General features: G+C 43.0%; 4 protein-coding genes across 6 annotated transcripts; 3 read left to right on the top strand and 1 right to left on the bottom strand.

Annotated features, from left to right (window-relative positions):
- Positions 1–2,767: 2,767 nt before the first annotated feature.
- On the bottom strand, positions 2,768–15,309 carry tspan11 (tetraspanin 11). 2 transcript variants are annotated; one of them, XM_035147574.2, is made up of 9 exons: positions 15,159–15,309; positions 12,596–12,703; positions 11,110–11,301; positions 8,384–8,458; positions 7,483–7,587; positions 6,987–7,145; positions 6,752–6,838; positions 5,579–5,702; positions 2,768–4,096 (listed from the first exon to the last, which is right to left on the bottom strand). In XM_035147574.2, the coding sequence occupies exons 2-8, from the start codon at positions 12,680–12,682 to the stop codon at positions 5,625–5,627; spliced, it is 783 nt and encodes a 260-aa protein (XP_035003465.1). In that variant the 5' UTR covers positions 12,683–12,703; positions 15,159–15,309; the 3' UTR covers positions 2,768–4,096; positions 5,579–5,624. The 2 variants fall into 2 exon arrangements, with proteins under 2 accessions (XP_035003465.1, XP_035003466.1); XM_035147575.2 differs by lacking the exon at positions 5,579–5,702.
- A 2,442-nt stretch (positions 15,310–17,751) lies between these two features.
- On the top strand, positions 17,752–19,969 carry LOC118101648 (zinc finger protein RFP-like). Its single transcript, XM_035147571.2, has 2 exons — positions 17,752–17,848; positions 17,930–19,969. Exon 2 carries the CDS (start codon positions 17,932–17,934, stop codon positions 19,555–19,557), a length of 1,626 nt encoding a protein of 541 aa, XP_035003462.2. The 5' UTR covers positions 17,752–17,848; positions 17,930–17,931; the 3' UTR covers positions 19,558–19,969.
- LOC118101649 (zinc finger protein RFP-like) lies at positions 17,778–27,512 on the top strand. Of its 2 annotated transcripts, none has more exons than XM_047338653.1 (2): positions 17,778–17,848; positions 25,463–27,512. In XM_047338653.1, exon 2 carries the CDS (start codon positions 25,465–25,467, stop codon positions 27,088–27,090), a length of 1,626 nt encoding a protein of 541 aa, XP_047194609.1. In that variant the 5' UTR covers positions 17,778–17,848; positions 25,463–25,464; the 3' UTR covers positions 27,091–27,512. The 2 variants fall into 2 exon arrangements, with proteins under 2 accessions (XP_047194609.1, XP_035003463.2); XM_035147572.2 differs by lacking the exon at positions 17,778–17,848 and adding an exon at positions 25,288–25,381.
- LOC118101650 (tripartite motif-containing protein 60-like) lies at positions 21,543–23,575 on the top strand. The gene is given in 3 exon segments (XM_035147573.2): positions 21,543–21,645; positions 21,727–23,007; positions 23,010–23,575. Coding segments are annotated over 2 exon segments (1,602 nt in total). The 5' UTR covers positions 21,543–21,645; positions 21,727–21,728; the 3' UTR covers positions 23,333–23,575.
- Positions 27,513–27,640: the final 128 nt, after the last annotated feature.

The raw sequence follows: 27,640 nt of genomic DNA, 5'->3' as shown, positions 1-27,640 counted from the left end.
TAACTTCGAGAGACGTGCCACTGAAATATCACACAGCTTCAGTGTGTGTGTGTGTGTCTGTGTGTGTGTGAGTGTATTCATGTTTGTTACCTCTATAGGACCCTTTTCAGCATAAACACTGACCTTGTCAGGACCAGTAGACCTCACAGGGACCAAAGCCGGGTCTGAGGTCCTGGTCAAGGTCAGAGGTGAGATGTCATGGTTTAGGTTAAAGTGTTGGTTGGCCTACCACATTAACTGGAAGTCAATACAAAGTCCTCGCTGTGCAAACCATCATCGTGACACCATTTTGACATGAGGCCTTTTTGATGTGAGGCCATTTTGACATGAGGACATTTTGACGTTGTAAGGACATTTCCACATCGTGAGGCCTTTTTAACGTGGGGACAATTTGACACCCTGAAGACATTTTGACGTGGGGCCTTTTTAACGTGAGGATATTTTGACGTTGCAAGGACATATTGACGCAAGGACATTTGACATTGTGAGGACATTTTGTTTGGTCCTCACAACTTTAAAGAGCTGTTTAAGAGTTAGGACTTTGGTTTAGGGTTACGATTAGGTTTCAGTTAGGTTGGGGTTAAAACACAACACTCTCCGAATGTGTGTGACAAGGACCACGGGCACATGTGGACTGTGAATACACACTCAAAAGTCTCTCATTAAAAAAGGAAAAAATAAAAAATAAGAGCTCAGATCCCAGCGGGGGAGTGGGAGCCTCGGTTCTTCCAAAAAAATGTATCCCTTGACCTCCGCTGCCTCCCCTGCAGTTCTTAAATTAAAAACGATTAAACATGTAAATATGACAGTTTCTAATAAATAATAAAAACTGCTGTAATAAATAACATACAATTCATAATAGAAGAGGTAAGTTCTTAAATATATTTGTACATATATGCACAGGTGGGTGAGCTAGGGAATGATTTATGTCAATGTGTGCTCTCACAACTAGAAAAAGGAGTATGTATGTGTGTGAGTGTGTGTATGTGTGTGTGAGTGAGTGTGTGTGTTGCAAAGAGGCCTCAACACATGGGACTGGTGAATCTCCAGCTGCTCCCAATTCTCCGTCACAGGTTTCCCTCTGGCAGAGGGTGTACACCGCATGCTAATGTGTACAACCTCTTAGGTGTGTGTGTGTGTTTCTATCTTGTCAGAGTCAGCATGCCATCGCCCTGCATCAGTGTGTGTGTGACATCTGCAGGAAATGAGAGCCACACTCTTCCAGCTGATGAAGACAAAGGGACCGAGGAAACTCCACAAAACATTGAAGCCAAAATGTTGGAGAAAATCCAAACTTAAAAACTTTGTGCCCTTTTTCCCCCAAATGTGTGACAGTGATGGATCGCTCGGGACCGACACAGTGTCTGGTAAGTAAACCGGGGCTGCGGGAAAACAAAGGGAAAAGTCATGCTTCAAAGACCAATAGTTGGGTCATATGGCAACAATACAGCACACACAGTGAAGCACAAACAATCTACAGTGGGGTCCACAAGTCTGAGACCCCCTTTTTCCCCACTGTGTGCGAGTTTAATATATGGAGACCCTCCCTCGAAAGAAACCCTCGAAACCACACTAGCAACGCAAATGCGGTCTGAGCTGGGAAGCCGACGAGATTTTCCAATGTGGAGTTGTGGGAGACCCCACACACAGCCAGCGTTTTTTCACAATACCCTCCTGCCCGAGCCCACACATTACACGATAAAGCGAGCGACCTCAATCTGAGCTCTCAATCCAGCTCCCATTTATCTGGAAGAGACTTTGACAAGCTGCCTTTCCCAGTGTACACAGAGGAAACGCAGAGAGACAGATGTGAGGGGCTTTTTTCACGTGAAAACCGAAGCGGGGAGCATAGCTCGGACCGCTCCGAGGAGCAAACTGCACATGAAGGGTGTGTTTGGATAAGCAGGCACGCTCCGTGAAAAAGAGGCAAGTGAATCGTTTCCAATGTGAGTTCGGTGATTCTTCTTGTTTAGTGCTGAGAGGAGCAGGATTAGATTTGTTTCTAACTCAGCTCTCTTTGAGATTCAGTCAACGGAGCAAAGACCTAAATGATTTCAGACATGTGGAGTTGAGCCAATCTGAATCTTTGACGAGTGCAAAAACACAAAACAGTGATCTAAGTGCAACCTCCGTCACTGTGGTGAAACCGAACTGGCTTCAGCAAAGTAGCAGGATTCATTTCACATGATTAATTGGATTAAAGGCCCCGACCACTGCAAACTGACAACCTCTGTCTCCCTCTAGTGGTTCAGACACCGTCCTTCCACATTGTACGAGGCTGTGGAGAGACGTCACATGATGGACTGTAAAGCAGCGGTTTCCAAACTAGGGGTCGGGATCCCCCACACACACACACAGAGGTCTCAAGGCACCAACAGGGGGTTAAACTGCACACTGGTGTATACAACCCCCCCCCGAAAAATCTCAAAATGTTAAAGAAAGTGAAAACAGATCTGCCCCCCGATCCGGATCCGCACCAAAATCGAAATGGGTTCAAACCACATCCTTCCACCAAGTTTTGTGGTGACCCGTCCATAATACAAAATGTCCCCCATCTTGATTTGATTTGTCCCTACATGGCCCCTCAAGTAAGACACGTGCACATTTTTCTTTACAAAACTTAAATAAAATAAAATCATTGTTGTATGCTTCAACTGAGCCCAAGGATAATGGGGGTCGCAAGTTTCCTGCACTTTTATTTTGTAGAAACCCCAGGTGGCCTATAAACGACCTGTCACTCTGGTCCATGCAAAGAAACTGATGCAACAATATTCAAAACATTTATTTATGATGTTCATGTCAATAGTTTGAGTAGCACAATCAGTAGTTGGAGCACATGCCACTGTTATATCGTCATCAACCATCTACATTAGCACCAATCATAGGAAAATACAGTCACTGCAACTGTGACCTATTCTTTCAAGGGATTTAAACGGAAGATAATATAAAAATTCAAACTGATATTTCACTTTTTGATCTCTGAAACCAAAACATCTATATCTTGACGGTACACATTACTATTCTTTACATTCCACGTGACCTCCACCTCTAAAATACATTGTCAACAAGGCTAAATGTGTTTTTTTCCCCGAGGTAATAGTTTTGGCAAAAAGGTGTGGAGAGAGAGATTAGACAATGAAAACAAATAGTTACTTTCTGTGGCAAAAAAATCTTAAAATGATCTGTAATGCAACAGTTTTCTAGTATCACACATGAACATAAATATCTGCTTTACTGTCCCTATATATTTCATAATATGGCATCAGAAGTAAGTGGGATATTTAGTCGCACACATTCAGTATATGACCCTTGACGACCACTAGGTGGAGTCATTACTTCAGGGATAGAGTAGCCGAGATGACTTTCACTTTTCTAAATATTTGAGTGGGATTGTCTTCCATACATTTAACTACCTGAATTGCTCAGTTTTATAAACAATGATACAGTTTAATATTTACTGCCATTATCAGTTATATAGACATAACTACAAATATAAAAGACAGTGAACTATACGTCATTTGTTAAATCACTTCATTGCTTTAAATATTTCAGGTACAGAATCAATACATAAAGCTGTGATCGAGGCACATTGCGTTACAACCATAACTTTCCTTCCATCTTTTACAGGCTCGTACACAGTGCTCCTCTCACTCCACTTACTGAAGCACTGGAGTCTGCAGAAAAGACCATTACATCAGTGAAAAAAACATGATAAATCTATCCCCATCACTACGAGGGGAGTAGAAAGTAACTTGACAGCAGATTTCCCCGTCTTGAGTCCTGCTCACACCAAAGCATGCGGCTCAGCCAAGGCAATGACTCCGCAGGAAGCCCGGATAAGAAATGCATAAGCCTGGATTGGAGTGCGTTGCAACTGAAGTGCAACACAGGGACTGAAGCTCTGGATGTGACCTGAAACATGTCTGTGCATTTGTCTTGGATGGCAAAAGGTCAGAGTTCAGAACACAGAGGCTGAAGTTTGGGTTTCAGCGGGTGATAGGTCCGTCCGTTTGTTGGGGGGGGAGGAATGGTGGGCTCAGTAAGGCTCCATCTTGATCCTCCTGTACAAGCAGCAGGTGAACACCATCCCGCAGATCTGAAAACAGGAAGTGTTAGCTCAGGAGTCGCCATGGTGGACTGCAGGAAGCAGCCCGAGGTGATAGAGAGGGGGTTAAAGGTGATGGGGTTAGGGACTGCTGGAGAGGATGAGGCTGGTTGCTATGGGGATGTCGGGAGTCAGGCAGCCATTGTTGCAGCACACGTGCGTGTGCACATGCTTGTGCAAGCAGATACGAAACAAAGCACCTTGGAGAGGGGCTGTCAAAAAGCAGATTCATGTGAAAATCAAATATAATCACTGTTATTATTTCTTTTAGGTTTAAAGACGGATTCTTTTTTAAGACTATGCATGTGGCATCCCGTTTGAAAAGTGCTACATAAATAAAGCTATTATTATATATTGAACCTTTGTCATATTGCTATTAGGATTTGTTAATTCAGAAGTAACATTCTTATTGATAAAAAAGAAGTTTATCCCAAAATTTTGTCTGATTTAATAATTTTGCAATTTCAAAAAGTGGATTCAAAAAAGTTTTCAAAAGAAAAAACTTAAATGGTATTCGACTCAATGTACAGATGCGGTTTACAGACGCACTGTACTATTCACTAATATACAAAAAGGAATAAAGAAAGATCAGCAGGAGCAGTTATTGACCGGAGCCCCTGGGTCTGCCGGGTTGATGGAGAAACAGTCAGGTGCCCAGATTCAATCTCTGAGTCTCTAAAAGCCCTGAGAGGAAGAGTCATCGAGCTTCATCACCGCAAACTCTCTTCAGGCAAGTTTCTGCTTCCCCACTAATGTAGGATATTTACAGTAGAGGCAGAGGAGAAGACCGACGTTTTGGCTCATTGTTTTCTTGAAGCCTAATTTAACGAGACAGGGGTGATTTGAGAAATTTGTTATGATGGAAAAACCCAGTTTTAAGCCAAAAATTTGAATTTCTCTTCTAGAAACTCAACGTTCATGAGAGTCGAGCAGTGGTCTTCTATTTTAGATTCCAGGTAACTATAGCAACAACAGCAATTTATCTTCATGATAATTTACTAGGAGATTTTCAACTACAAAAGAAAAATCCTCAAAGTGTGGCGTATTCTGCAATTTATAAGAACATTCATATAGGCTGGGTCACTCCTGTAACTCCTTTTAACTGCATTCTATGCTATGAAATGCTACATAGATAACAGAGTATTATTATAATAAATAATAATAAACAGAAAAACGTTGGTTTATACTGTAAAAAGACATGTCACCACAATTTCCCTTTTCCTGTCAGCACAGGTACTTTATATGTGTAGAATGAAGCATATATTCTTTATGAATATAAAGAACATGACACACATCACAGAGCAGACGCAGTTCAGTTCAACATGCAGCGACACACAGCCAAAGCCAGGCGGCCGCATGCTTCACGCTCAGCAAAGATCATGGAGGAAAGTCAAAATGTCCACGTAGCCGACGAGATTTCAGAGAGGAACAAAACATGCAGACACGTGACAAATTCCCACAATGCCCTCCAACCTGGTCGCTCCCGTTGATTAAAGCACAAAGACGCTCTAGAGCTAAATCACAAAGTACCGAAGTCGTCCTCCTCTTCCTTATAGAGCAGATAAATAAAGCAGGCTGTCAAGGCTGCCCCAGCCAGCTACAGTGACAACACACACACACAAAGACAAAGACAGACAGCACAACACACCAGACAGGTTAATGTTGTACAAAGAGACAAATGTGGAAAGATGAAAACCACAGTGTGATTTAACGTGTATTTCCACAAATCTACGTTATTTCAATCAGTGTAACAGAGACAGGAGAGAACGCAGAGAAGACTAGGAAAGGAAACATACATGTGTAGATGAAGTGAAAGTGTTTAATCACACTTAAACTAAGCAGGTAAATGTTTGGGTTTATATTTTCATGTAGATGTCCCTTCAGACAATTTGTAGCTGGTTAAAAATCACATTAAACAGTTAACAAAAATTCTCTCGTCAACAAAAGTATCCCACATGACAGGTGATATCTTTTTTAGTCTAAGGCCTTGATTATTACGACTCTGCCGGTAACCAGGCCTCATTGTCAGTTTCATTAAGAGCATACCAGATGCCACCCTAAAGAATCAGCGCAGGTTTGTTTGGTCTCAGTATTTTCCGCACAGTTGTGAGAGAGCTGTCAACCAGCACTCGCGTTGTAAAAGACAAAGTGTCCCTGTGTCCTCCTCTGTGGGGCTAACGACCTCGAGTCCATCTCAGTGTGGGTGAAATCAAATAACAGGGATGAAAAAAAAAATGAGATAATGACTAAGAGCCCGGGATGAAAAGACGTGTCCATTTAGAAGTTGTTGACCTGCGATGCTACATTTTCAGTAATGGAAAGATTGAGAATCCATCTGCCTGCTTTTATTCAACAAGAGGCCAACAAAGGTAAAGGCAGTGTTTCATTTGGATGAATGAATAATTTGGGTTCATATACTTGTTAGAAGAGTTTATTCAGGTGGAAGACAGTAGAGCTGTTTTGCTGTTGGGCTGATGTTGGACGAGTCCATTTTCCTCTCCATTTAAATAACAAGGTCTCCAACTGTGCATGCAGACTAGAAAGCAGTACGACTGAAAGCAGCTACGCTTCTGTCCAGAGTTGTGTGTTTGTGTGTTTAATGGAGCATTAATACAGGTTCAAACTCCATTATCATATTTCACTTACCTGCAGACAGGCCACTCCGATTCCCACGGCACCGATGACCAACAGGTGGTCGGCCAGAAACTGCTCCAGCTTAGTGATGCATCCTCCCTGCAGAGCGAAAGGATGAAAGGGAAAATACAGATAAGAGAAATATCTTCTTTATTCTACAAAAAACAATCAATCAATAGAAAATTACATAAATGCAACGTGATGTAATTGAAGAGTCATGATTTAGCCGTTCCTTTCCCGCACTGACCTCCACCTTGTAGATGTTGGACGGGTGGTCTCTCTGGCCACAGAGAGGGGTGATGGTCTTGCAGCAGCTGTCGGGCACAACCCTCCCCTCTGCGAGCCTCGACGAAATGTACGCGCTCGCCATCCAGTCGTGGGAGTTGTTGCTGCCACAGCACTTGAACTGGAGAGTCAGACAGAAGAGGGCGAAGGGTTTGATTATGTCACATAGTGAAGGAGAAAAGCACAAATCAACTCTTCTCAATAACTGAGGCCGTTTTTAAATCAGTATAAGAATTCTTGCAACTTAAATCCTCTTACAACCCTGCTCGCACTTTGAGATCCTCTGGCTCTGGAGAAAAAAGGGCTGAGTCCGTTGCTTCCTTAAAATCAAAACTTAAAACCTATTTTTAACATATTGCAGTTTTTATCATTGTAATGGGTGTTTTTGTTCTTTTATGACTGTGTTTTTATTGTGCAACATATAATCTGAGATAAACTTCATTAAACATAGTCCATACATCCTGTTGTAGTCGGTCCACAGCTAACGTGACGGCCTCCCTCCCTGGCTGGGCGTAGTTCTCCGACATCGTCTGGTTGAGATGCTGCTTCAGTTCCTCGCTCAGCTGGAGGAGAGGAACAGAGAGGAGACGGCGAGAAACAGTGTGTGAGACAGAGAAGATTGGGGGGTCGCTATATGGAACGTACCAAATACAATGCAATGTTTGAGGAGAAGGAGGAAGAGGAGGAGGAATGGGGGGGGATCTCTTGGAGTTTTCCCGCTTTATTGATTTTTGTTAAATGTTCGCCAAGTTTAGGGGAAAAAAAACAATGATTTTATGCCATGAAAAGTTTTTATTTCATGTCTCTATCTGCCTCAGAAGCGGAGAAATAATGCCTCACTCCAACGTTTCCCCTAAATCTGAAACTAACTCAACCTCAAAAACCAAGCTTTAACCCGTTTTTGAAGACGTGTACCAAACTCAAACTGGTCACATACATTCACAGGAAAACCAATGAGACACACAACTCTAAAGATGTGTGTGTAGATAAACTCCAGACACGGAACACAACTCTCACAGCATAAAAAGAGCGAAGCTAAAAAGACCTAGTGTAGATTCTCCCGGAGTCGTCACCCGGGTCCTACGAGACAGAACAAAGGCCTCTGGGAAACCTTTTCACGTGGGTTGGAAAGTAAAACAAAACTGAAAAGCACTGAAATCTCGAAGGGCCCATATTAGGCAAGACAAGAAATAAACATTAACTGAAGTCTGGAGTTCCTGCCTGGCAACTGCTTTAAGTGAAGAATTCAAATATTCCAACGCAGTGTGAAGAGGCTGGTAATCCAGGAGAGGAACATACTGAACATGCTTTGGCAGTTTAGATCATCACCACTCCACTAATACGCAGGTAACCACTTACCCTCTGGTAGTAAACATAGGCCAGTACTCCAGCCACCAGTTCAATCAGGAAGATAAACAGCAGGCAGAAGAAGTACTGTGGAGACAAAGGACACACAGAGACAAAAGAGTCAATAAATTCCACACAGGACTTCAATTCACCCAGACGTCTGACTTCAGCACAGTTGTCGCCCGGTGCCAACTCATCGGAGTTAGTGGCTCACACTCGCGACGTCTCAATAAAAACCTCCATCAACTGTCATTGTGCCGCATCTGTCGCGTCGGAAAACAGATGGCGGGGCCGCGCGAAAAGGAGACGAGCGGGGAGCAGAATGACAGCTTCAGATTTCTCGGAGGTGTCTTTACAGGAGCTCCCCCAAGCCGTTTGAGACAACATCCAATATGTGTCACAGTTAACTTCAAAGCAGCACGTTGGCAAAAAAAACTAATAACGCTGGTTTAATTATTAACAAATCACCACTGCGCAAATATTCAATTGTATTCTTCAGGAAAATGAGGATTATAAAGAAACATCAGGCATCAGATGAGTGTAATTAAACAGCTAAAAGTCAATATCTCAGCAGCAGGAGGTTCTAATTGTGAGCTTCATCCTCAATGATGAAAAGTACTATTGTATAAACTGAAAAGCAAAGTGTGTATCGGATAAATCACCTGCAGATTTAGAGAGCTGTGACTGTGCATTGCGCTCGAAGCATTGACAGGAAGAAAAATGGCAGAGAGGAGAGAAGGCGGCACGTCTCAGCCTTCTCTCCTTTCTGCCGATTCTACTCCTTCTTGTTCTCCATCGAAAATATCGGAATAATCGTGAGGATGACGACAGATTTACGTCCCAAGTATTTCCGTTGGCGTAGTTTGTATTTTTTTTATGGCATGCATGAGAGAAATCTGTGAGCTGTGGCGTTAAAATATGTAATGAGAGCAGAGCATCATAAACTGCAGCAAACAAGTTTATTTCTACTTGTAAACATGCTCGTTCAGTTTGCTTTTTACCTAAAAGGCTTGATGCTAAAGTAAAAGAAAATGTGCAGAGTAGTGTCCAATGACATCACTACATAGTGCGTAGGTGGTAGTGAATGAGTGGGTGATTTTGGACACAGCCTCACACAATGCACACACTTTTCTTTGTTCAGACAATGGGACATAGACCTCACACAAACACGGGCCACACAACGCAAACACACACACACATACAAGTCATTAGGTGCAGGTGTCGCAGAGCGGGTTTGACAGCAGCATCAGGACCACGACAGATGCTGCTACCTACCACACACTCACACACTCACGCGTGCACGCACGGAAAAAGCACACACACGCACAGCATGGGAGCAATAAATTTGACTACACTTAAGTTAATCTTCTATTTTAACAGTTATCACACAGAGACAAACAGAGACACTGTGCTCCATCTCCTGGTTACAAGATTTTAAAAAATTCTGTGTCGGCTGCCCACACAAAATGTTTCACCACTTCTACACACAAACACACACACGCGCGCGGGCGCTGGCGTCAATCGTTAATCTCCACCAAACTAATCTGTAAATAGCCACATTAATAAAAGTTGATATTCAACCAAAATGCGCCACCGACTCCGAATTCTCAACACATCCACTTCTTCCCCTCCCGCAAACCCAGTTCTCCCTCATATTGCTCGATCCATCAACATTACTATAAATAGTCTTGCGGCAGCGAACGTTAACCTCCCGCCCGCGTCTCTCCCATTGGGCCCCGGCCTCAGTAAAATAAAGAGGACAGTATAAGGGCCCCGTCGGAGCCATTTGTCAGCATCCAGCGACAGAACTTAGGCCAAGGAGAGCGTGTGCCGTCGGAGTGTGGACATGAAAATGTGAGAGGACAAACCGTCAGCATTGTTGCCCACGTGAGACACAGCGAGGAGCATTTCCATGTGCAGCAGAAAGAATCATCAACATTTCTGTACTAAAACAAATGTGCTCATACATGTTTCAGTCTGTGTAACAATGAGACCCCTTCAGTCCTCGAGCGGGGGTTTGTTGATCTATTTAAAAAAAAATGGGACAGTCCGCATTTTTTTAATATTGAGTTACCCGAGAGGCTTTTTCCCCATCTGTCCTGACATGCAGTGCAGAATATGAAGATGCTGGATGCTCCAGGATCATCTCAGAAAGTCGATTCAGACTTTTTGTAAACCACTGTGTGTATTCTGATACAACTTGCAGATACCTGGACTTTATGTATTGTCCAATACCGAGTACCGATCGGATACCAGCACATAAAAAATCCCTGTGTGGATGTGATGAGGTGACTATGGCTAAATGCTACACTATCGGAAATCAATTCTGATAAAGAAAGACAAATAAGAAGTTTATTTTTAGAGCGGCGAAGAAGTAGTGATTTCTGGGAAAAGAAAGTTATAGTTTTATCTGGGTGAAACTAATATACTTTAAGGAAGTGGTATCTGAACTGTGCATAGATTTGCAGTCGTCAATGCCCGGCTTTTTTGGCAGCATCGGAGGCATTTCGATGCAATTATTGGAAAACCTCGACCTGCACTTAGGACTTCTCCGAGGAAACTACACTCCTTTCAATGAAATATCTTAAAATGTTAACTTTTCTACAAGCAAATTAGCATAAAAAAACGTTTGAAAATGCATCAGAAAAAAGAGAATTTACTCTTCTCACTGTTAAAATTCACATTTCTTCATAATATACACGCAGTATTGTATTCCAGGTGTGTCTCTGCTGTCTCACCGTGGACAGACAGCTCCTCTGTTCCCTGACGACAGCACAACAGCCCAAGAAGCCCGTGACCACCACCAGGCTGCCAGCCAGGATGAGGATATACGCAGACACGGCAAAAGTGCTGGAGGCCAGCAGGCTCAGGTAGTCGCTCTTCTCCACCAGTGTCCAGACCCCGACACCCAAAACGGCAGCTCCACCCACCTGCAAGAGAAGAGAGGAGAGGGAGGGAGGGAGGAAAGACATTAGAGAATAAAGGTAAAGCAAGAGATGCTATGAAACTGATATGGGTGGAGCAAAAGGTTTCAGAGGAGAAAATGAGATTAAAAGCATTGATAAAATATATCACATACCAAACGTTCTACGCCTTCACAGGCCAGGAAGTGACGGATAGGAAGTGAGCTCAAGGATATTAGATAAGCAACAGATATAATAGATAAACAACAACGTGAGAAAGGCCGTTGGAAGGGAGTGATTAGAGGGTAAAAAGAAAAGAGGGAGGAAATAGAAAGAGAAACAGAGCAGAGGCAGTCAGGCATAAAGAACAACAGCCACAGGAGCAGTGGGACTACAGAGGTCAAGCCCGAGCACGGAGAACCACTTCCTGGACAACAAACGCAGGGTGGCGGAGGCAGAGGAAATGCCTCGGAGTGTGTCTCCTCTTCATCCCTTTCCGTCAAAGGCAAGATCCCCGAATCCACAACAACACATGGCCAATCAAGGAGGCGCCACTCGGATACGCGCACGGCCCCGGGGGAGACGACGGAGTGAGTGCCCTGCCCAAAATATGTCCGACCCCGAAGACTGATGCACGAAAGGAAATGACTAAAAGAGGGAGTTTAGAGATTTCTAAACCCCTCCTTTATTCAGACTTTGGAAATGTTTTCACTCTGCTGTACCACTTTAGCTGCAAACCGGAGGATCATAAAGTGTAGTGCCAGAGATGCACTGTTCTCCAACGCACTCGGAAAACCCCCTGAATAATCGATGACTCACTTTGGGCCAAGTCCTGTTCAGAACTCTCCTAAATCCTCTCCCTGTTTCTACATGGCTCCTTCCCTCTAACGCCTCTGTCTGCAGTTTCAAAGAAGCATTAAAGCATTTTCCCTGCGCGTATTTTAGTATAAAATTATTATTTCATATTCAATAAGTGGCTCCAGTGAAGAATTTGCTTAAGTTATCTCTTTTTATACCAACAGCCACTGGTTTCTATAAAAGCTTGAATATAAAGCTTATTCATTAGTGTTTGAGCAGCACGTAAGTAAATACGAGCGCAATCTCGGAGTCCATCGCCTGTCGTCGGACGATGAATTACCGGCGGGCAACCAAACCTGCTCAGACACGATTCGTCCAAAATCATGTCCCTGGCCTCCAGACTCCACATATTCCCATGCAGAATCTGTTTATTTAGATTAATAGTGAACGTTGTGTTAGGGACTCCTCCTCTAAGCTTTATGTGAAGGTGCAGGTATCTCAAAAAGATGCTTCGTCAACTTACCCAGAAGAGAAAGTTGAAAACAAAGAGCAGGTACTTGAGACACACTGTCAGCCAGTCCTCCTGGTCGTCTTTATAAACCACTGACATCTTCCTTCCTCCAGGTCACTTCTGAAGAGAAAAAGATTTATTTTTAATGATATGGCAGCTCCCAAAAGTGAAGTCAAATTGTCTTGATCGCCCCCTGGTGGCTGGCTGCGACGTCAGCCATAAAACCTGCCTCCTTCATGTAAGTGGACAGAATATTTAAAAAAGTCAAAGTACACGTTTCTGTCATTTTAAAGTGATGTATATTCGACTGTTGATTTTTCCAGCAAGTTTGGTTTAAATTAGTTAAATGATGGGAAAAAAGGGAGGAAACGTCTCTTGATTGGTCGAGCACGTGTGTTCGTGGCGACCAAATTACATCATCAGTATAAGATGGCAGCATTTGATATTTTAGCTTCATTTTCGAATAGTAGGAGGAAGTGGAGACATCGTCCCATTGCAGGCTGTGGCAGCAGTAAACAGGGATACAAGCTGAAAATGCTACTAATATAAGAAAACTTGTATTTCATTAACTATACTGCTAAATAAAAGTAAACGTTTGTAGAAAAAACACAGTTTCAGATGTAACAGAATGATGGTGAATAACCAGCGCAACTCTTTCCTTATTCCAGCTAATGCAAGCAGCACAAAACAATAAATCAATGCATGCAATTGAACTGTGGATCAAATGCAAATTGAAAAACCAGCCGTCAACCCAACAATTTAAAAGAAAGAGTAAAAAAAAAAGAAAAGGAAACTTTGTCATTAGTTGGTTTATTTTCCTTCAGCTAATCCTAAAATTTTGTCTCTGCAACCCCGAACACCAAACTCTGTATCTGAGGAATTGGATTAGAGAATGAGACACGGATAAGGACGTTACTGAAGCAGTCCAAACAAACTCATTCATATCGGGCCTCGGCGTATTATGGGCTGTGACAGCAAGTGATACTGATATTGTTTTCCAAAGGGATACAGCTGCCTATCAAATATCATCCCAGCAGCAACAGCTACAGTCATTATGGAGCGTTTGCAGTTTGCATGAGCGACAACAACAAGCATAATGTAACCTTCCTAACAACATCCACAAACCCACGTCTTTAAATCATTCGCAGCCCTGAACAGACCATAAACCTGAGTCATTAATTGAGCGACACAGTTTCAGCCCTGAAAAATAAAAGGTCACGAGGTGAGAGGCACTTTCATTCACGATATTGATCTGCTGGCCTTCAGTGGATATAGCACCGAAGATATGAGTGAAGGTATTTACTGGCCGGGGAGTCATTTACAGTACATGTACACAACAGTAGGTACTATTTGCATCTGAATTAAGTGTTGGATCAATCATTTGCTCAGCAGATAAAGTGTTGGATTTCCTGACAGGGTCTAAACTTAAACAAGGTCGTGGGTTTGTTAAACGCACTGGTTTAAACAAGCTGTGAAATAAAGCTTAAGCGTTGTTGAGGAACAGTGAGCAGGTATAATTGAACGAGCTTACATTTGCCTGATGTGCTATTCTCAGCCCATAAAGAAGAGTTTAAAACCACAAACTTAATGCGACATTTATCGCTAGTCTGCTCTGAGCGTCCCAAAATAGACGGTTCACCTCCGCCTGACCGCAAACAGAACCTCAGATACAGGTACGTCACAATGGCTCCATTGCTAAACAGAACTAGACATATGTGAGAGAAGGTTTTCTTCTTCTTCTTCTTCTTCTTCTTCTTCTTCTTCTTCTGGTTTACTGGCAGGTGGCAACCAACGTCAAGGTGCATTACCGCCATCCCCACAATGTGCTATGGGCTATTCCATTGTTATATTGTTCCTGTTGTAACTGCTCCATAATAGGAATCCGAAACCAAGCAGATTAAATCGAGAAAGAAATTTGCCTTTAAACTTCAAAGGAAAACTGATGTTACACTTATCACGATAATTATCAGTATCGATATTCATCTCGATAGAATTCGGACCATATCGCTCAGTCTTCAGGTGAAGTCGATGACAGCTGAGGTGAAGATCCTGCACCGACTCACCTGTGGTCAGGTACTCTGCACTACTTTAAATACCCTGGCGCCAAATCCAAGTCAATACGTTGAATGTGTCACTTAGAAAGTACAAAAATACACACCAGACTACAAATACCCTGCTGTTTCACAACGTCACCTTTCATAACGCTCTGTTTAACGCGTATTTTGTGGTTTTGCGGTACTTTTCCTAGCCAGGCCTCCCGCTGTTGATGCCTGATGGAGTCAATTAACGTGCTGCTGTCTCGTGGGAGTGATGATCTGTTGACATGTTTACACTCTGACCACTGACTGCGTCCTCTAGCGTCACAAATAACGTGAATAAAAGTCCCTCGCGGTTCCTCGTGGTGCCAAACTTTGTCGCCACATTCCTCCGGCAGGACGGGGTGTGAGCTGGAGCATCCCGGAATACAAAACAACCCCTCCACCTGCGGACTTGATGCGCGTGAAGAATTTAAACCCGAATTATTTGTTGATAAACTGGCGTTTGAATCTCCACACCGGAGGGGAACAATACTGACCGGACCGATGTTCGCTGAGGATTGAAAACCCCGTCGTTTCCTCGCTCCTCTCGTCAGAATGCGCAGAGTCCGATTCTGCAGCGTCCGCTTCGCTGCAGCTTGTTGCATTCAGGGTCCGACGGCAGGGATCTGCGGGTGGTGCGTTCAGGGAAGCTCGTAGTTGATGAGCACGATGTGACTTTTACTCTCAGTAAATAACAGCCAATAAAAAATTAAAAAAAATTAAAGTTATAGAGACCAAAGAGCATTTTTGCTTCAGATGTGATGGCGATGAAGGTGATCACTTTTATTTATCATACAAATATGCATGAATATGAATGTCCAACGTCATCAGTGTGTCCACAATTTGGATTGGTGATTTTTTATTTTTGTTTTAATGTATTTCCCTCAAAAATATATAAAAATATAATATTAACTTAAATTTCTGTCACACGTTGAGTGTTTTTATTCTTTTTATATATTCTTGTATGACTGTGTTTTTTGTTTTTATGTTATTTTTTTGTATTTTTGTATTTGTTAAGCACTTTGTAACTAGTAGTGAACGAGAAGTGCTATATAAGTAAAGATATTATTGTTACGATGACTACTACTACTACTGCTAATAGTAATAATTTTATTCATAGAGCACTTTTCTTACCAATGCTACAAAGTGCTTTTACAAGGAAGAAACAATGACAATAAAACGATGGAACATGATGAGAGAAAAGAGAAAAGATAGAATGATATAAATATGATTGGTTAGGGTAAATAAGAGAACATCAATTATTTGTAAAAAGATTAATAAAGACAAAAGTTTTCATCTTATTCCATGTAAAATTGTGTGCATGTGTTCTACTATTTTACGACCTGTTCCTTATTTCCTACGGTCCATGAAGGCAGCGTTGGTGTGGACTCGAGGACAGATTCACAATAGGGGAGTGACAGAGAAGGAAATGGAGCTGGTGCCTTGTTCAGCCTTGGTTACAATGTAACCACAAACCCCCTGAAGAATTCCAAGCTGATGTGTACACGAATAAACACAGATAAAAGACAGAGAGGGGGGAACTGACTGCAGTGAACAGAGCCTCACACCAGTGTGTGAATAAATTAATGTTCTTAATAAATGGACAAAATGGCCCATACTGCTGACTTTCTTATAATTCAGGACTCTTTCACTCACCAATGAAATTCTATCCTGCACAAAAGTCGCAAAATGAAATTTATATTAGAAATTTAGGTGTAAGATGGAAGTGAAAGGGATCTAGTGGCAGAAATTGAATAAAATAATGATCCTAGTGATGTTTTCAATAGCGTGTTTCATCTAAATTGTATGAATTGTTGTTTTCTTTACCCTAGAATAAGCCCTTTATATTTAAAAACTTTATATTTACATCTGGTGCGGGTCCTCTCTACGGAGGCAGCCATGTTTTTTACAGTAGCCCAGACTGGACAAACTAAACACCATTTGACTTTTTATGACAACTGAAGGCTACCACAGGTTCTGGTGAGGTGAGGGGTATTCAGCTGCAACATGCAACATCACCACTAGATGTCACTATATTATACACACTGAACCGTTAAGTGGAAAGTCAAAGTACAACATCTAATAGTCTCAAAGACACGACACCATACTATACCATCATCAATACTTGATCAATCCCACACGGATAAATTCAGTTGTTTTTAGCAGCAGATTGTTAAATGTGTTCATGTTTCCAATAAGATTTATTTTGTTTCGTAATTTGATGCTATAAAAACACAGTGAAACAACATGATTGACAGGTATTGGTGGAATCTCAAACTTGTGGCCGTACTGTGCTGCACAGACTCTGGCTCCAATGGGGATATTTTGGCTTTATTTTTGGTCAGTGGGAGAAGTGGAGGTCCTCCGTCCATCTTAATATACTTGTCTTATGTTGAACCATGTTCATGCCTTAAAAGCTAATGATAAGATCTTAATAAAGTTACTGTCTCTCGGATGCTTTTTTCCGATTTTATTTTTCTTCCTCTTTGACCATCGCCGACTCTTCCCAGTGTATCTGCCTCTTTTTCCACCTCAGTAATTCAATGAGCCATAAAAGGAGTGGATGATGGCTGCAGGAGGAGCTCTGCAGCGGTCACCTGCCATGATGACAACCGGTCTGCCCAAACGACATTACTTAGCAGAGGATTGGCATCCATCACATCAAGATTTCACCAAATGAACTTGAGCCAGAACGAGAGGAAAAAACAAACAGGAAACTGTTGTTCTGTGGATCGAAATTTGGAGCATGTCTGTTTTCCGTTTCACTACTGTTTGGTGGAACAAATAGAAATGCGGTTTTCCATTTTGCAGCCAGTGCCTCTGTGTCCAGTCTCTGCTGTGGTTGGTTCATCATGTCTCGTGCTTTGTGGGACTCTTTCCTAAAAGGAGGCGCAGGAATAGGGTGTGACCGGCAAAACAAGTGTCTGCATAAAAGTGAAACTGTGCATTGAGAAAACGAGACATTGTTACTGAGCCCTTTGTTTTAACAGCATGCTGCCACAACTTATTTAACATCCTTTGTGAGTTTCCAATTTGAACAGAGTGGAAAGAGTTAAACGAAGCCAGGAAGTGTACCAGAGCAGCAGGGGAGGGGCCCTCACATCATGCTGAAATGAAACTGAACAAGGAAAGTTACAGTTTCCTCGTCACTTCAAGCTGCTGCTTTTAAACCTCGCAAACTTCACAGGTAAATTAAAACCTTCCATTAAATCTAACAGATTATTCAGCACAGATATGAGTTATAACTGCCTACGATGTTTTTGTCCAGATATGGCATCGGCCAGCTGTCTGCTGTCAGAGGAGAGGTTCGAGTGTTCCATCTGTCTGGACGTGTTCACAGACCCAGTCACGATCCTGTGTGGGCACAACTTCTGCAGCGCATGTATCAACACGTACTGGGACAGCGGGGACACTTGCCAGTGCCCGATGTGCAAACGGAAATTCTCCACAAGACCTGAACTCCAAGTCAACACTTTCATCTCAGAGTTAGCTGATGATTTTAAGAAGTTGGTTCAAGTCAAAGCCTCAACTCCAGGCCCACAGCTTCCGGTGCTTGACGTTCTTTGTGACATCTGCTCTGAGATCAAAGAAAAGGCCGTTAAATCTTGCCTGACGTGTCTGACTTCTTTCTGTGAGTCACACCTGGAGCCGCATGGGCGAGTTGCTGTGCTCAAAGGCCACAAATTATTAGAGCCAGTGAAGAATCTCGACGACAGGATGTGCAAGACACACAACAAGATGACCGAGCTGTACTGCTTGAAGGAGCAGGCCTTCATTTGCGTCCTGTGTTTTACAGCCGATCACAAGGGTCACAACGCCGTCCCCCTGGAGGAGCAATATGAAAAAGTGACGGCAACAAAAGATGAGGCACAGGCAAACATCCAGAAATTGATACAAACACGCATTGAGAAGATAGCGGAGGTTGAAGAATTACTCGATGTCAGCCTGGTAGATTCTGAAAAAGAGGAAAAAGACGCCGTGCAGGTGTTCACCGAGATGATCCAATCCATTCAGGCGAGCCAGGCCGAGCTAGTTGAGGCGATCGAGCAGAGGCACAGTGCAATAAAGCAAAAGGGTCAAGAGTTTCTCAAAGAACTGAGGAGGGAAGTTACTGAGCTCAAGAGCCGAAGCAGTCAGCTGGAACATCTGTCACAGTCAGAGGATCACTATCATTTCCTCCAGAGCTTCCCGACCTTGTCCAAACCTCCGCACAAGAGCTGCCCCGACACAGACCTCTGCCCTGACCTGTCTTTCCAGGCAACGCGAGGAGACCTGACTCGGCTGAAACAGAGAGTCGATGAAATAATGGAAGAGATTCCTGAGATCAGAATGAAAAGAATGAGAGAGCACGCGGTCGACGTGACCTTTGACCCCGACACTGCATTTTACTCACTTGTCATAAGCGAAGACGGAAAACAAGTTACAGAAGAAGACATAGAGAACAAAGTTACCGACAATCCAAAGAGATTTGATGTATGTTGTGAGGTTTTGGCAAAAGAGGGATTCACGACAGGGAAGTTTTACTTTGAGGTGCAGGTGAAAGGAAAGATAAATTGGGTCGTTGGCGTGGCCGGGGAGTCGGTGGATAGAAAGAACGAGACAGATCTGTCAGTTGAAGATAGATATTGGACCTTTTCATTGTCTGAGGGCAAATATGTAACATCTGCAGACTCAGAACCTAAAATATTGAAAGAAGAGTTTCAGAAGTTGGGCGTCTTTGTAGACTACAACAAAGGTGAGGTGTCTTTTTACAACGTAGACTCTAAATCACGCATCGGTTGTCTCATGGGCTGCTGTTTTACAGAGAAACTTTATCCGTACTTCTGCCCTCACCTGAATGGTAATGGAAGAAACTCCGCCCCTCTCATCATTACACCTGTACCTCAAACTCACTAGTCCATCCGTCCCATTCTCGAGAACGCGATATTGCATGAACGCCCAGTGGGAATTTCTTCAAATTCTGTAGAAACATTCACTTGGACTCAAGGATAGATTCTGGTAGCCAAAGGTCAAAGGTCACGGTGACCTCACATAACAACAAATGAGAAACTGTTGATCATTTATCATTTTGAATCAAAGATCTATTGATGAATTACATTAGTCAAAGGTCAAAGGTCACAGGGACCCCATATAAATCTGGAAAAAAATGTATGTACACAGTGAAGTGTTTCTAGTTATTGTTATTGTCTGATCCTTTTATATAAGAATGGTAAAGTCTACTGTCATAATGTGGTGTTGGTTTTAATTCAAGTATTTTATCAAGTGTTTCAATCGTTGAAATATTGACATAATAAACTGCATATATACAGATTCTGTTGTGTCATTCTTTCATGTCACAGCTCGGCTGGATTTATATATTAAAGACTAAAGAAGTTCCTCTACACATCACACTACTCGAAGGATTACAGTCCAAGGCCACCACTGTTTGGAGAAGGTCGCAGGTTCAGTATTTTGCACTGAGATAAATGTTAAGGGGCCTAAACTACATCTTATTACAAGAGATCTGTCTCAATGATTCCTGGTTCTTCACAGTTTCTGACACTAGTTTAGTTTTACTGTACAGTGGAATTCAACAGGGTTGTTTCTCACATCTTTGTCTTTGGTATCAGATTTGTCAATCAATGGTCGTCTGCCCACTTCTTTCACTCCTGACTCCTGCCCCTGTGCTCCTGCCCCCACACTGGTGCGTGTTTGTGTGTGTGTGTGTGTGTGTGTGTGTGTGTGTGTGTGTGTGTGTGTGTGTGTGTGTGTGTGTGTGTGTGAATGACATATAAGATGCACACATTATCATTGGGAGTGATTATGTAAAAACCACGTCACCAATTTTCATGAAATTGTCTGTCAGGGTGGGAAATGACTGAAGGAAGAAGCCAGTCAATTTTTGTGCAGATCCGGATCTGGGGTGTGAATCCAGGATTTTACTTTTCACTGTGTTTTCACTTAACATTGCGAAATACAGAATTTTGTTTTACATTTTCATCGATTTCTCAGAGAATATGGATCTCAAATGAACATCTGGATCTAGTGAATTTAAATCAGGTTTCACAAGGGGACTGTTGGGCCTTGGAGGTGTGAGCTCTACGAAATGCCCTAATATGTGACACCAAGGGGGGAGGTTATATGGTCCGTGTGTGAGTAAGTAAGTAAATTAGGAAAGTTTCTTCAATAGGCTATAGCTCCTTTCTCAGACCGGAGTCACACGGTGCTTCACATGAATAAAATAACACCAGTTACGCAGTAATACACAACGATTCTTTGCAATAAAAAACAGAGAAAAACATGAGCAATAAAAAAACGCATGGATTCCAACATTTCAATGCAGGTGAGACAAAGGCCAGAGTGAATAAAAGAGGTTTTTAAAGGCTTCAACAGATACTGCAGAATTTAAATCTGGAGGGAGTGTGTTCCGTAGTGTTGGGGCCACGCAGCAGCATCGCTCTGCGCCACATGAAGACAGCACAGAGACGATTTATTTCGTGAAAAGGGCATTAAACAGGATGAAATAGTAAATGGTCTGTGTTAATATAACGTTTTTCTAGTCCTGATGACCACTTCACCCTTTCACACACATTCATACACTATGTGCAGCCCTTTCTCTGCCATATACATCACTCACACACTGTCGGAGCTGTGGGGTTCAGTATCTTGCCCAAAGACACTTTGTGGGGAGATCGATCCACCAACCTCCTGGATAGTGGACGACCCGCTCTACCCCCTGAGCCACAGCCTCCCCATGAATGGCACGAAAGGTCATCAGCCCAAATCCCTTTGTGTTAACAGCACGCTGCCACAACTTATTTAACATCCTTTGTGAGTTTCCAATGTGAACAGAGTGGAAAGAGTTAAACGAAGCCAGGAAGTGTACCAGAGCAGCAGGGGAGGGGCCCTCACCAGCGTCATCATGGTGAAATGAAACTGAACGAGGAAAGTTACAGTTTCCTCGTCACTTCAAGCTGCTGCTTTTAAAACACGCAAACTTCACAGGTAAATTAAAACCTTCCATTAAATCTAACAGATTATTCAGCACAGATATGAGTTATAACTGCCTACAATGTTTTTGTCCAGATATGGCATCGGCCAGCTGTCTACTGTCAGAGGAGAGGTTCGAGTGTTCCATCTGTCTGGACGTGTTCACAGACCCAGTCACGATCCTGTGTGGGCACAACTTCTGCAGCGCATGTATCAACACGTACTGGGACAGCGGGGACACTTACCAGTGCCCGATGTGCAAACGGAAATTCTCCACAAGACCTGAACTCCAAGTCAACACTGATTTTAAGAAGTTGGTTCAAGTCAAAGCCTCAACTCCAGGCCCACAGCTTCCGGCGCTTGACGTTCTTTGTGACATCTGCTCTGAGATAAAAGAAAAGGCCGTTAAATCTTGCCTGACGTGTCTGACTTCTTTCTGTGAGTCACACCTGGAGCCGCATCGGAGAGTTGCTCGGCTCAAAGGCCACAAATTAGTACAGCCAGTGAAGAATCTCGACGACAGGATGTGCAAGACACACAACAAGATGACAGAGCTGTACTGCTTGAAGGAGCAGGCCTTCATTTGCGTCCTGTGTTTGAAAGCCGATCACAAGGGTCACAACGCCGTCCCCCTGGAGGAGCAATATGAAAAAGTGGCGGCAACAAAATACGAGGCACAAGCAAACATCCAGAAGTTGATAAAGACACGGATTGAGAAGATAGCGGAGGTTGAAAAATTACTCGATGTCAGCAAGGTAGATTCTAAAAAAGAGGAAAAAGACGCCGTGCAGGTGTTCACCGAGTTGATCCAGTCCATTCAGGCGAGCCAGGCCGAGCTAGTTGAGGCGATCGAGCAGAGGCACAGTGCAATAAAGCAAAAGGGTGAAGAGTTTCTCAAAGAACTGAGGAGGGAAGTTACTGAGCTCAAGAGCCTAGGCAGTCAGTTGGAACATCTGTCACAGTCAGAGGATCAATATCATTTCCTCCAGAGCTTCCCGACCTTGTCCAAACCTCCGCACAAGAGCTGCCCCGACACAGATCTCTGCCCTGACCTGTCTTTCCAGGCAACGCGAGGAGACCTGACTCGGCTGAAACAGAGAGTTGATGAAATAATGGAAGAGATTCCTGAGATCAGAATGAAAAGAATGAGAGAGCACGCGGTCGACTTGACCTTTGACCCTGACACTGCATTTTACTCACTTGTCATAAGCGAAGACGGAAAACAAGTTACAGAAGAAGACATAGAGAACAAAGTTACCGACAATCCAAAGAGATTTCTTGCATGTTGTGAGGTTTTGGCAAAAGAGGGATTCACGACAGGGAAGTTTTACTTTGAGGTGCAGGTGAAAGGAAAGATACGTTGGGTCGTTGGCGTGGTCAGGAGTCGGTGGATAGAAAGAACATGACAGACTCGTCAGTTGAAAATGGATTTTGGACCTTAATATTGTCTGAGGGCAAATATAAAACATCTGCAGACTCAGAACGTAAAATATTGAAAGAAGAGCCACAGAAGGTGGGTGTCTTTGTAGACTACAACAAAGGTGAGGTGTCTTTTTACAATGTAGACTCTAAATCACGCATCGGTTGTCTCATGGGCTGCTGTTTTACAGAGAAACTTTATCCGTACTTCTGCCCTCAGTCGAATTATAATGGAAGAAACTCCGCCCCTCTCATCATTACACCTGTACCTCAAACTCACTAGTCCATCCGTCCCATTCTCGAGAACGCGAAACCCATGAACACCCAATGGGAATTTCTTCAAATTCTGTCGAAACATTCACTTGGACTCAAGGATGAACTGGTTAGATTCTGTTAGTCAAAGGTCAAAGGTCACGGTGACCTCACAGAACAACAAATGAGAAACTGTTGATCATTTATCATTTTGAATCAAACATCTATTGATGAATTACATTAGTCAAGGTCAAAGGTCACAGGGACCCCATATAAATCTGGAAAAAATGTATGTACACAGTGAAGTGTTTCTAGTTATTGTTATTGTCTGATCCTTTTATATAAGAATGGTAAAGTCTACTGTCATAATGTGGTGTTGGTTTTAATTCAAGTATTTTATCAAGTGTTTCAATCATTGAAATATTGACATAATAAACTGCATATATACAGATTCTGTTGTGTCATTCTTTCATGTCACAGCTCGGCTGGATTTATATATTAAAGACTAAAGAAGTTCCTCTACACATCACACTACTCGAAGGATTACAGTCCAAGGCCCCCACTGTTTGGAGCAGATCGCAGGTTCAGTATTTTGCACTGAGATAAATGTTAAGGGGCCTAAACTACATCTTATTACAAGAGATCTGTCTCAATGATTCCTGGTTCTTCACAGTTTCTGACACTAGTTTAGTTTTACTGTACAGTGGAATTCAACAGGGTTGTTTCTCACATCTTTGTCTTTGGTATCAGATTTGTCAATCAATGGTCGTCTGCCCACTTCTTTCACTCCTGACTCCTGCCTGTGCTCCTGCCCACACTGGTGCGTGTTTGTGTGTGTGTGTGTGTGTGTGTGTGTGTGTGTGTGTGTGTGTGTGAATGACATATAAGATGCACACATTATCATTGGGAGTGATTATGTAAAACCACGTCACCAATTTTAAAACATGAAATTGTCTGTCAGGGTGGGAAATGTACTGAAGGAAGAAGCCAGTCAATTTTTGTGCAGATCCGGATCTGGGGTGTAATCCAGGATTTTACTTTTCACTGTGTTTTCACTTAACATTGCGAAATACAGAATTTTGTTTTACATTTTCATCGATTTCTCAGAGAATATGGATCTCAAATGAACATCTGGATCTAGTGAATTTAAATCAGGTTTCACAAGGGACTGTTGGGCCTTGGAGGAGGCTTACGAAATGCAATATGTGACACCAAGGGGAGGTTATATGGTCCGTGTGAGTAAGTAAGAAATTAGGAAATTTCTTCAATAGGCTATAGCTCCTTTCTCAGACCGGAGTCACACGGTGCTTACATGAATAAAATAACACCAGTTACGAGTAATATACAACGATTCTTTGCAATAAAAAACAGAAAAACTGAGCAATAAAAAACGCATGGATTCCAACATTTGAATGCAGGTGAGACAAAGGCCAGAGTGAATAAAAGAGGTTTTTAAAGGCTTCAACAGATACTGCAGAATTTAAATCTGGAGGGAGTGTGTTCCGTAGTGTTGGGGCCACGCAGCAGCATCGCTCTGCGCCACATGAAGACAGCACAGAGACGATTTATTTCGTGAAAAGGGCATTAAACAGGATGAAATAGTAAATGGTCTGTGTTAATATAACGTTTTTCTAGTCCTGATGACCACTTCACCCTTTCACACACATTCATACACTATGTGCAGCCCTTTCTCTGCCATATACATCACTCACACACTGTCGGAGCTGTGGGGTTCAGTATCTTGCCCAAAGACACTTTGTGGGGAGATCGATCCACCAACCTCCTGGATAGTGGACGACCCGCTCTACCCCCTGAGCCACAGCCTCCCCATGAATGGCACGAAAGGTCATCAGCCCAAATCCCTTTGTGTTAACAGCACGCTGCCACAACTTATTTAACATCCTTTGTGAGTTTCCAATGTGAACAGAGTGGAAAGAGTTAAACGAAGCCAGGAAGTGTACCAGAGCAGCAGGGGAGGGGCCCTCACCTGCGTCATCATGCTGAAATGAAACTGAACGAGGAAAGTTACAGTTTCCTCGTCACTTCAAGCTGCTGCTTTTAAAACACGCAAACTTCACAGGTAAATTAAAACCTTCCATTAAATCTAACAGATTATTCAGCACAGATGTGAGTTATAACTACCTACGATGTTTTTGTCCAGATATGGCATCGGCCAGCTGTCTGCTGTCAGAGGAGAGGTTACTGTGTTCCATCTGTCTGGACGTGTTCACAGACCCAGTCACGATCCCGTGTGGGCACAACTTCTGCAGCGCATGTATCAACAGGTATTGGGACAGTGGGGACACTTGTCAGTGCCCGATGTGCAAACAGAAATTCTCCACAAGACCTGAACTCCGAGTCAACAGTTTCATCTCAGAGTTAGCTGATGAGTTTAAGAAGTTGGTTCAAGTCAAAGCCTCAACTCCAGGCTCACAGCTTCTGGTGGTTGACGTTCTTTGTGACATCTGCTCTGAGATAAAAGAAAAGGCCGTTAAATCTTGCCTGACGTGTCTGACTTCTTTCTGTGAGTCACACCTGGAGCCGCATGGGCGAGTTGCTGTGCTCAAAGGCCACAAATTATTAGAGCCAATGAAGAATCTCGACGACAGGATGTGCAAGACACACAACAAGATGACCGAGCTGTACTGCTTGAAGGAGCAGGCCTTCATTTGCGTCCTGTGTTTGAAAGCCGATCACAAGGGTCACAACGCCGTCCTCCTGGAGGTGCAATATGAAAAGGTGGCGGCAACAAAAGATGAGGCACAGGCAAACATCCAGAAATTGATACAAACACGGATTGAGAAGATAGCTGAGGTTGAAGAATTACTCGATGTCAGCCCAGTAAATTCTGAAAAAGAGAAACAAGACGCCGTACAGGTGTTCACCGAGTTGATCCAGTCCATTCAGGCGAGCCAGGCCGAGCTGGTTGAGGCGATCGAGCAGAGGCACAGTGCAATAAAGCAAAAGGGTCAAGAGTTTCTCAAAGAACTGAGGAGGGAAGTTACTGAGCTCAAAAGCCGAAGCAGTCAGCTGGAACATCTGTCACAGTCAGAGGATCACTATCATTTCCTCCAGAGCTTCCCGACCTTGTCCAAACCTCCGCACAAGAGCTGCCCCGACACAGACCTCTGCCCTGACCTGTCTTTCCAGGCAACGCGAGGAGACCTGACTCGGCTGAAACAGAGAGTTGATGAAATAATGGAAGAGATTCCTGAGATCAGAATGAAAAGAATGAGAGAGCACGCGGTCGACTTGACCCTTGACTCCGACACTGCATTTTACTCACTTGTCATAAGCGAAGACGGAAAACAAGTTACAGAAGAAGACATAGAGAACAAAGTTACCGACAATCCAAAGAGATTTCATAGTGGTTGTCAGGTTTTGGCAAAAGAGGGATTCACGACAGGGAAGTTTTACTTTGAGGTGCAGGTGAAAGGAAAGATACGTTGGATCGTTGGCGTGGTCAGGGAGTCGGTGGATAGAAAGAACAAGACAGGTCTGTCAGTTCAAGTTGGATATTGGACCTTTTCATTGTTTGAGGGCAAATATAAAACATCTGCAGACTCAAAACGTAAAATATTGAAAGAAGAGCCACAGAAGGTGGGTGTCTTTGTAGACTACAACAAAGGTGAGGTGTCTTTTTACAATGTAGACTCTAAATCACGCATTGGTTGTCTCATGGGCTGCTGTTTTACAAAGAAACTTTATCCGTACTTCTGCCCTCAGTCGAATGATAATGGAAGAAACTCCGCCCCTCTCATCATTACACCTGTACCTCAAACTCACTAGTCCATCCGTCCCATTCTCGAGAACGCAAAACCCATAAATGCCAATTGGGAATTTCTTCAAATTGGGTACAAACATTCACTTGGACTCAAGGATGAACTGGTTAGATTCTGGTAGCCAAAGGTCAAAGGTCACGGTGGCCTCACAGAACAACAAATGAGAAAGTGTTAATCATTTATCATTTTGAATCAAACATCTATTGATGAATTACATTGGTCAAAGGTCAAAGGTCACAGGGACCCCATATAAATCTGGAAATAAATGTACGTACACAGTGAAGTGTTTCTAGTTATTCTTATTGTCTGATCCTTTTATATAAGAATGGTAAAGTTTACTGTCATAAAGTGGTGTTGGTTTTAATTCAAGTATTTTATCAAATGTTTCAATCATTGAAATATTGACATAATAAACTGCATATATACAGATTCTGTTGTGTCATTCTTTCATGTCACAGCTCGGCTGGATTTATATATTAAAAACTAAAGAAGTTCCTCTACACATCACACTACTCGAAGGATTACAGTCCAAGGCCCCCACTGTTTGGAGCAGATCG

This window comes from Hippoglossus stenolepis, chromosome 22, assembly GCF_022539355.2.
Source record: "Hippoglossus stenolepis isolate QCI-W04-F060 chromosome 22, HSTE1.2, whole genome shotgun sequence".
Lineage (NCBI taxonomy): Eukaryota > Metazoa > Chordata > Actinopteri > Pleuronectiformes > Pleuronectidae > Hippoglossus > Hippoglossus stenolepis.
Note: the sequence above shows the minus strand (reverse complement) of the source record. Positions and strands in the feature narration are given on the sequence as shown.

What these genes read in the sequence shown, in the direction of transcription:
- LOC118101649 (XM_047338653.1), top strand. Translation starts at nt 25,465, where the DNA reads ATGGCATCGGCCAGCTGTCTGCTGTCAGAGGAGAGGTTACTGTGTTCC.
- tspan11 (XM_035147574.2), bottom strand. Translation starts at nt 12,682, where the DNA reads ATGTCAGTGGTTTATAAAGACGACCAGGAGGACTGGCTGACAGTGTGT. An exon ending in CCTATGTTTACTACCAGAGG is followed by an intron (nt 7,588 to 8,383) that starts GTAAGTGGTTAC and finishes CCTCTCCTCCAG; the next exon opens with CTGAGCGAGGAACTGAAGCA. An exon ending in CCAACATCTACAAGGTGGAG is followed by an intron (nt 6,839 to 6,986) that starts GTCAGTGCGGGA and finishes TTCGCTCTGCAG; the next exon opens with GGAGGATGCATCACTAAGCT.
- LOC118101648 (XM_035147571.2), top strand. Translation starts at nt 17,932, where the DNA reads ATGGCATCGGCCAGCTGTCTGCTGTCAGAGGAGAGGTTCGAGTGTTCC.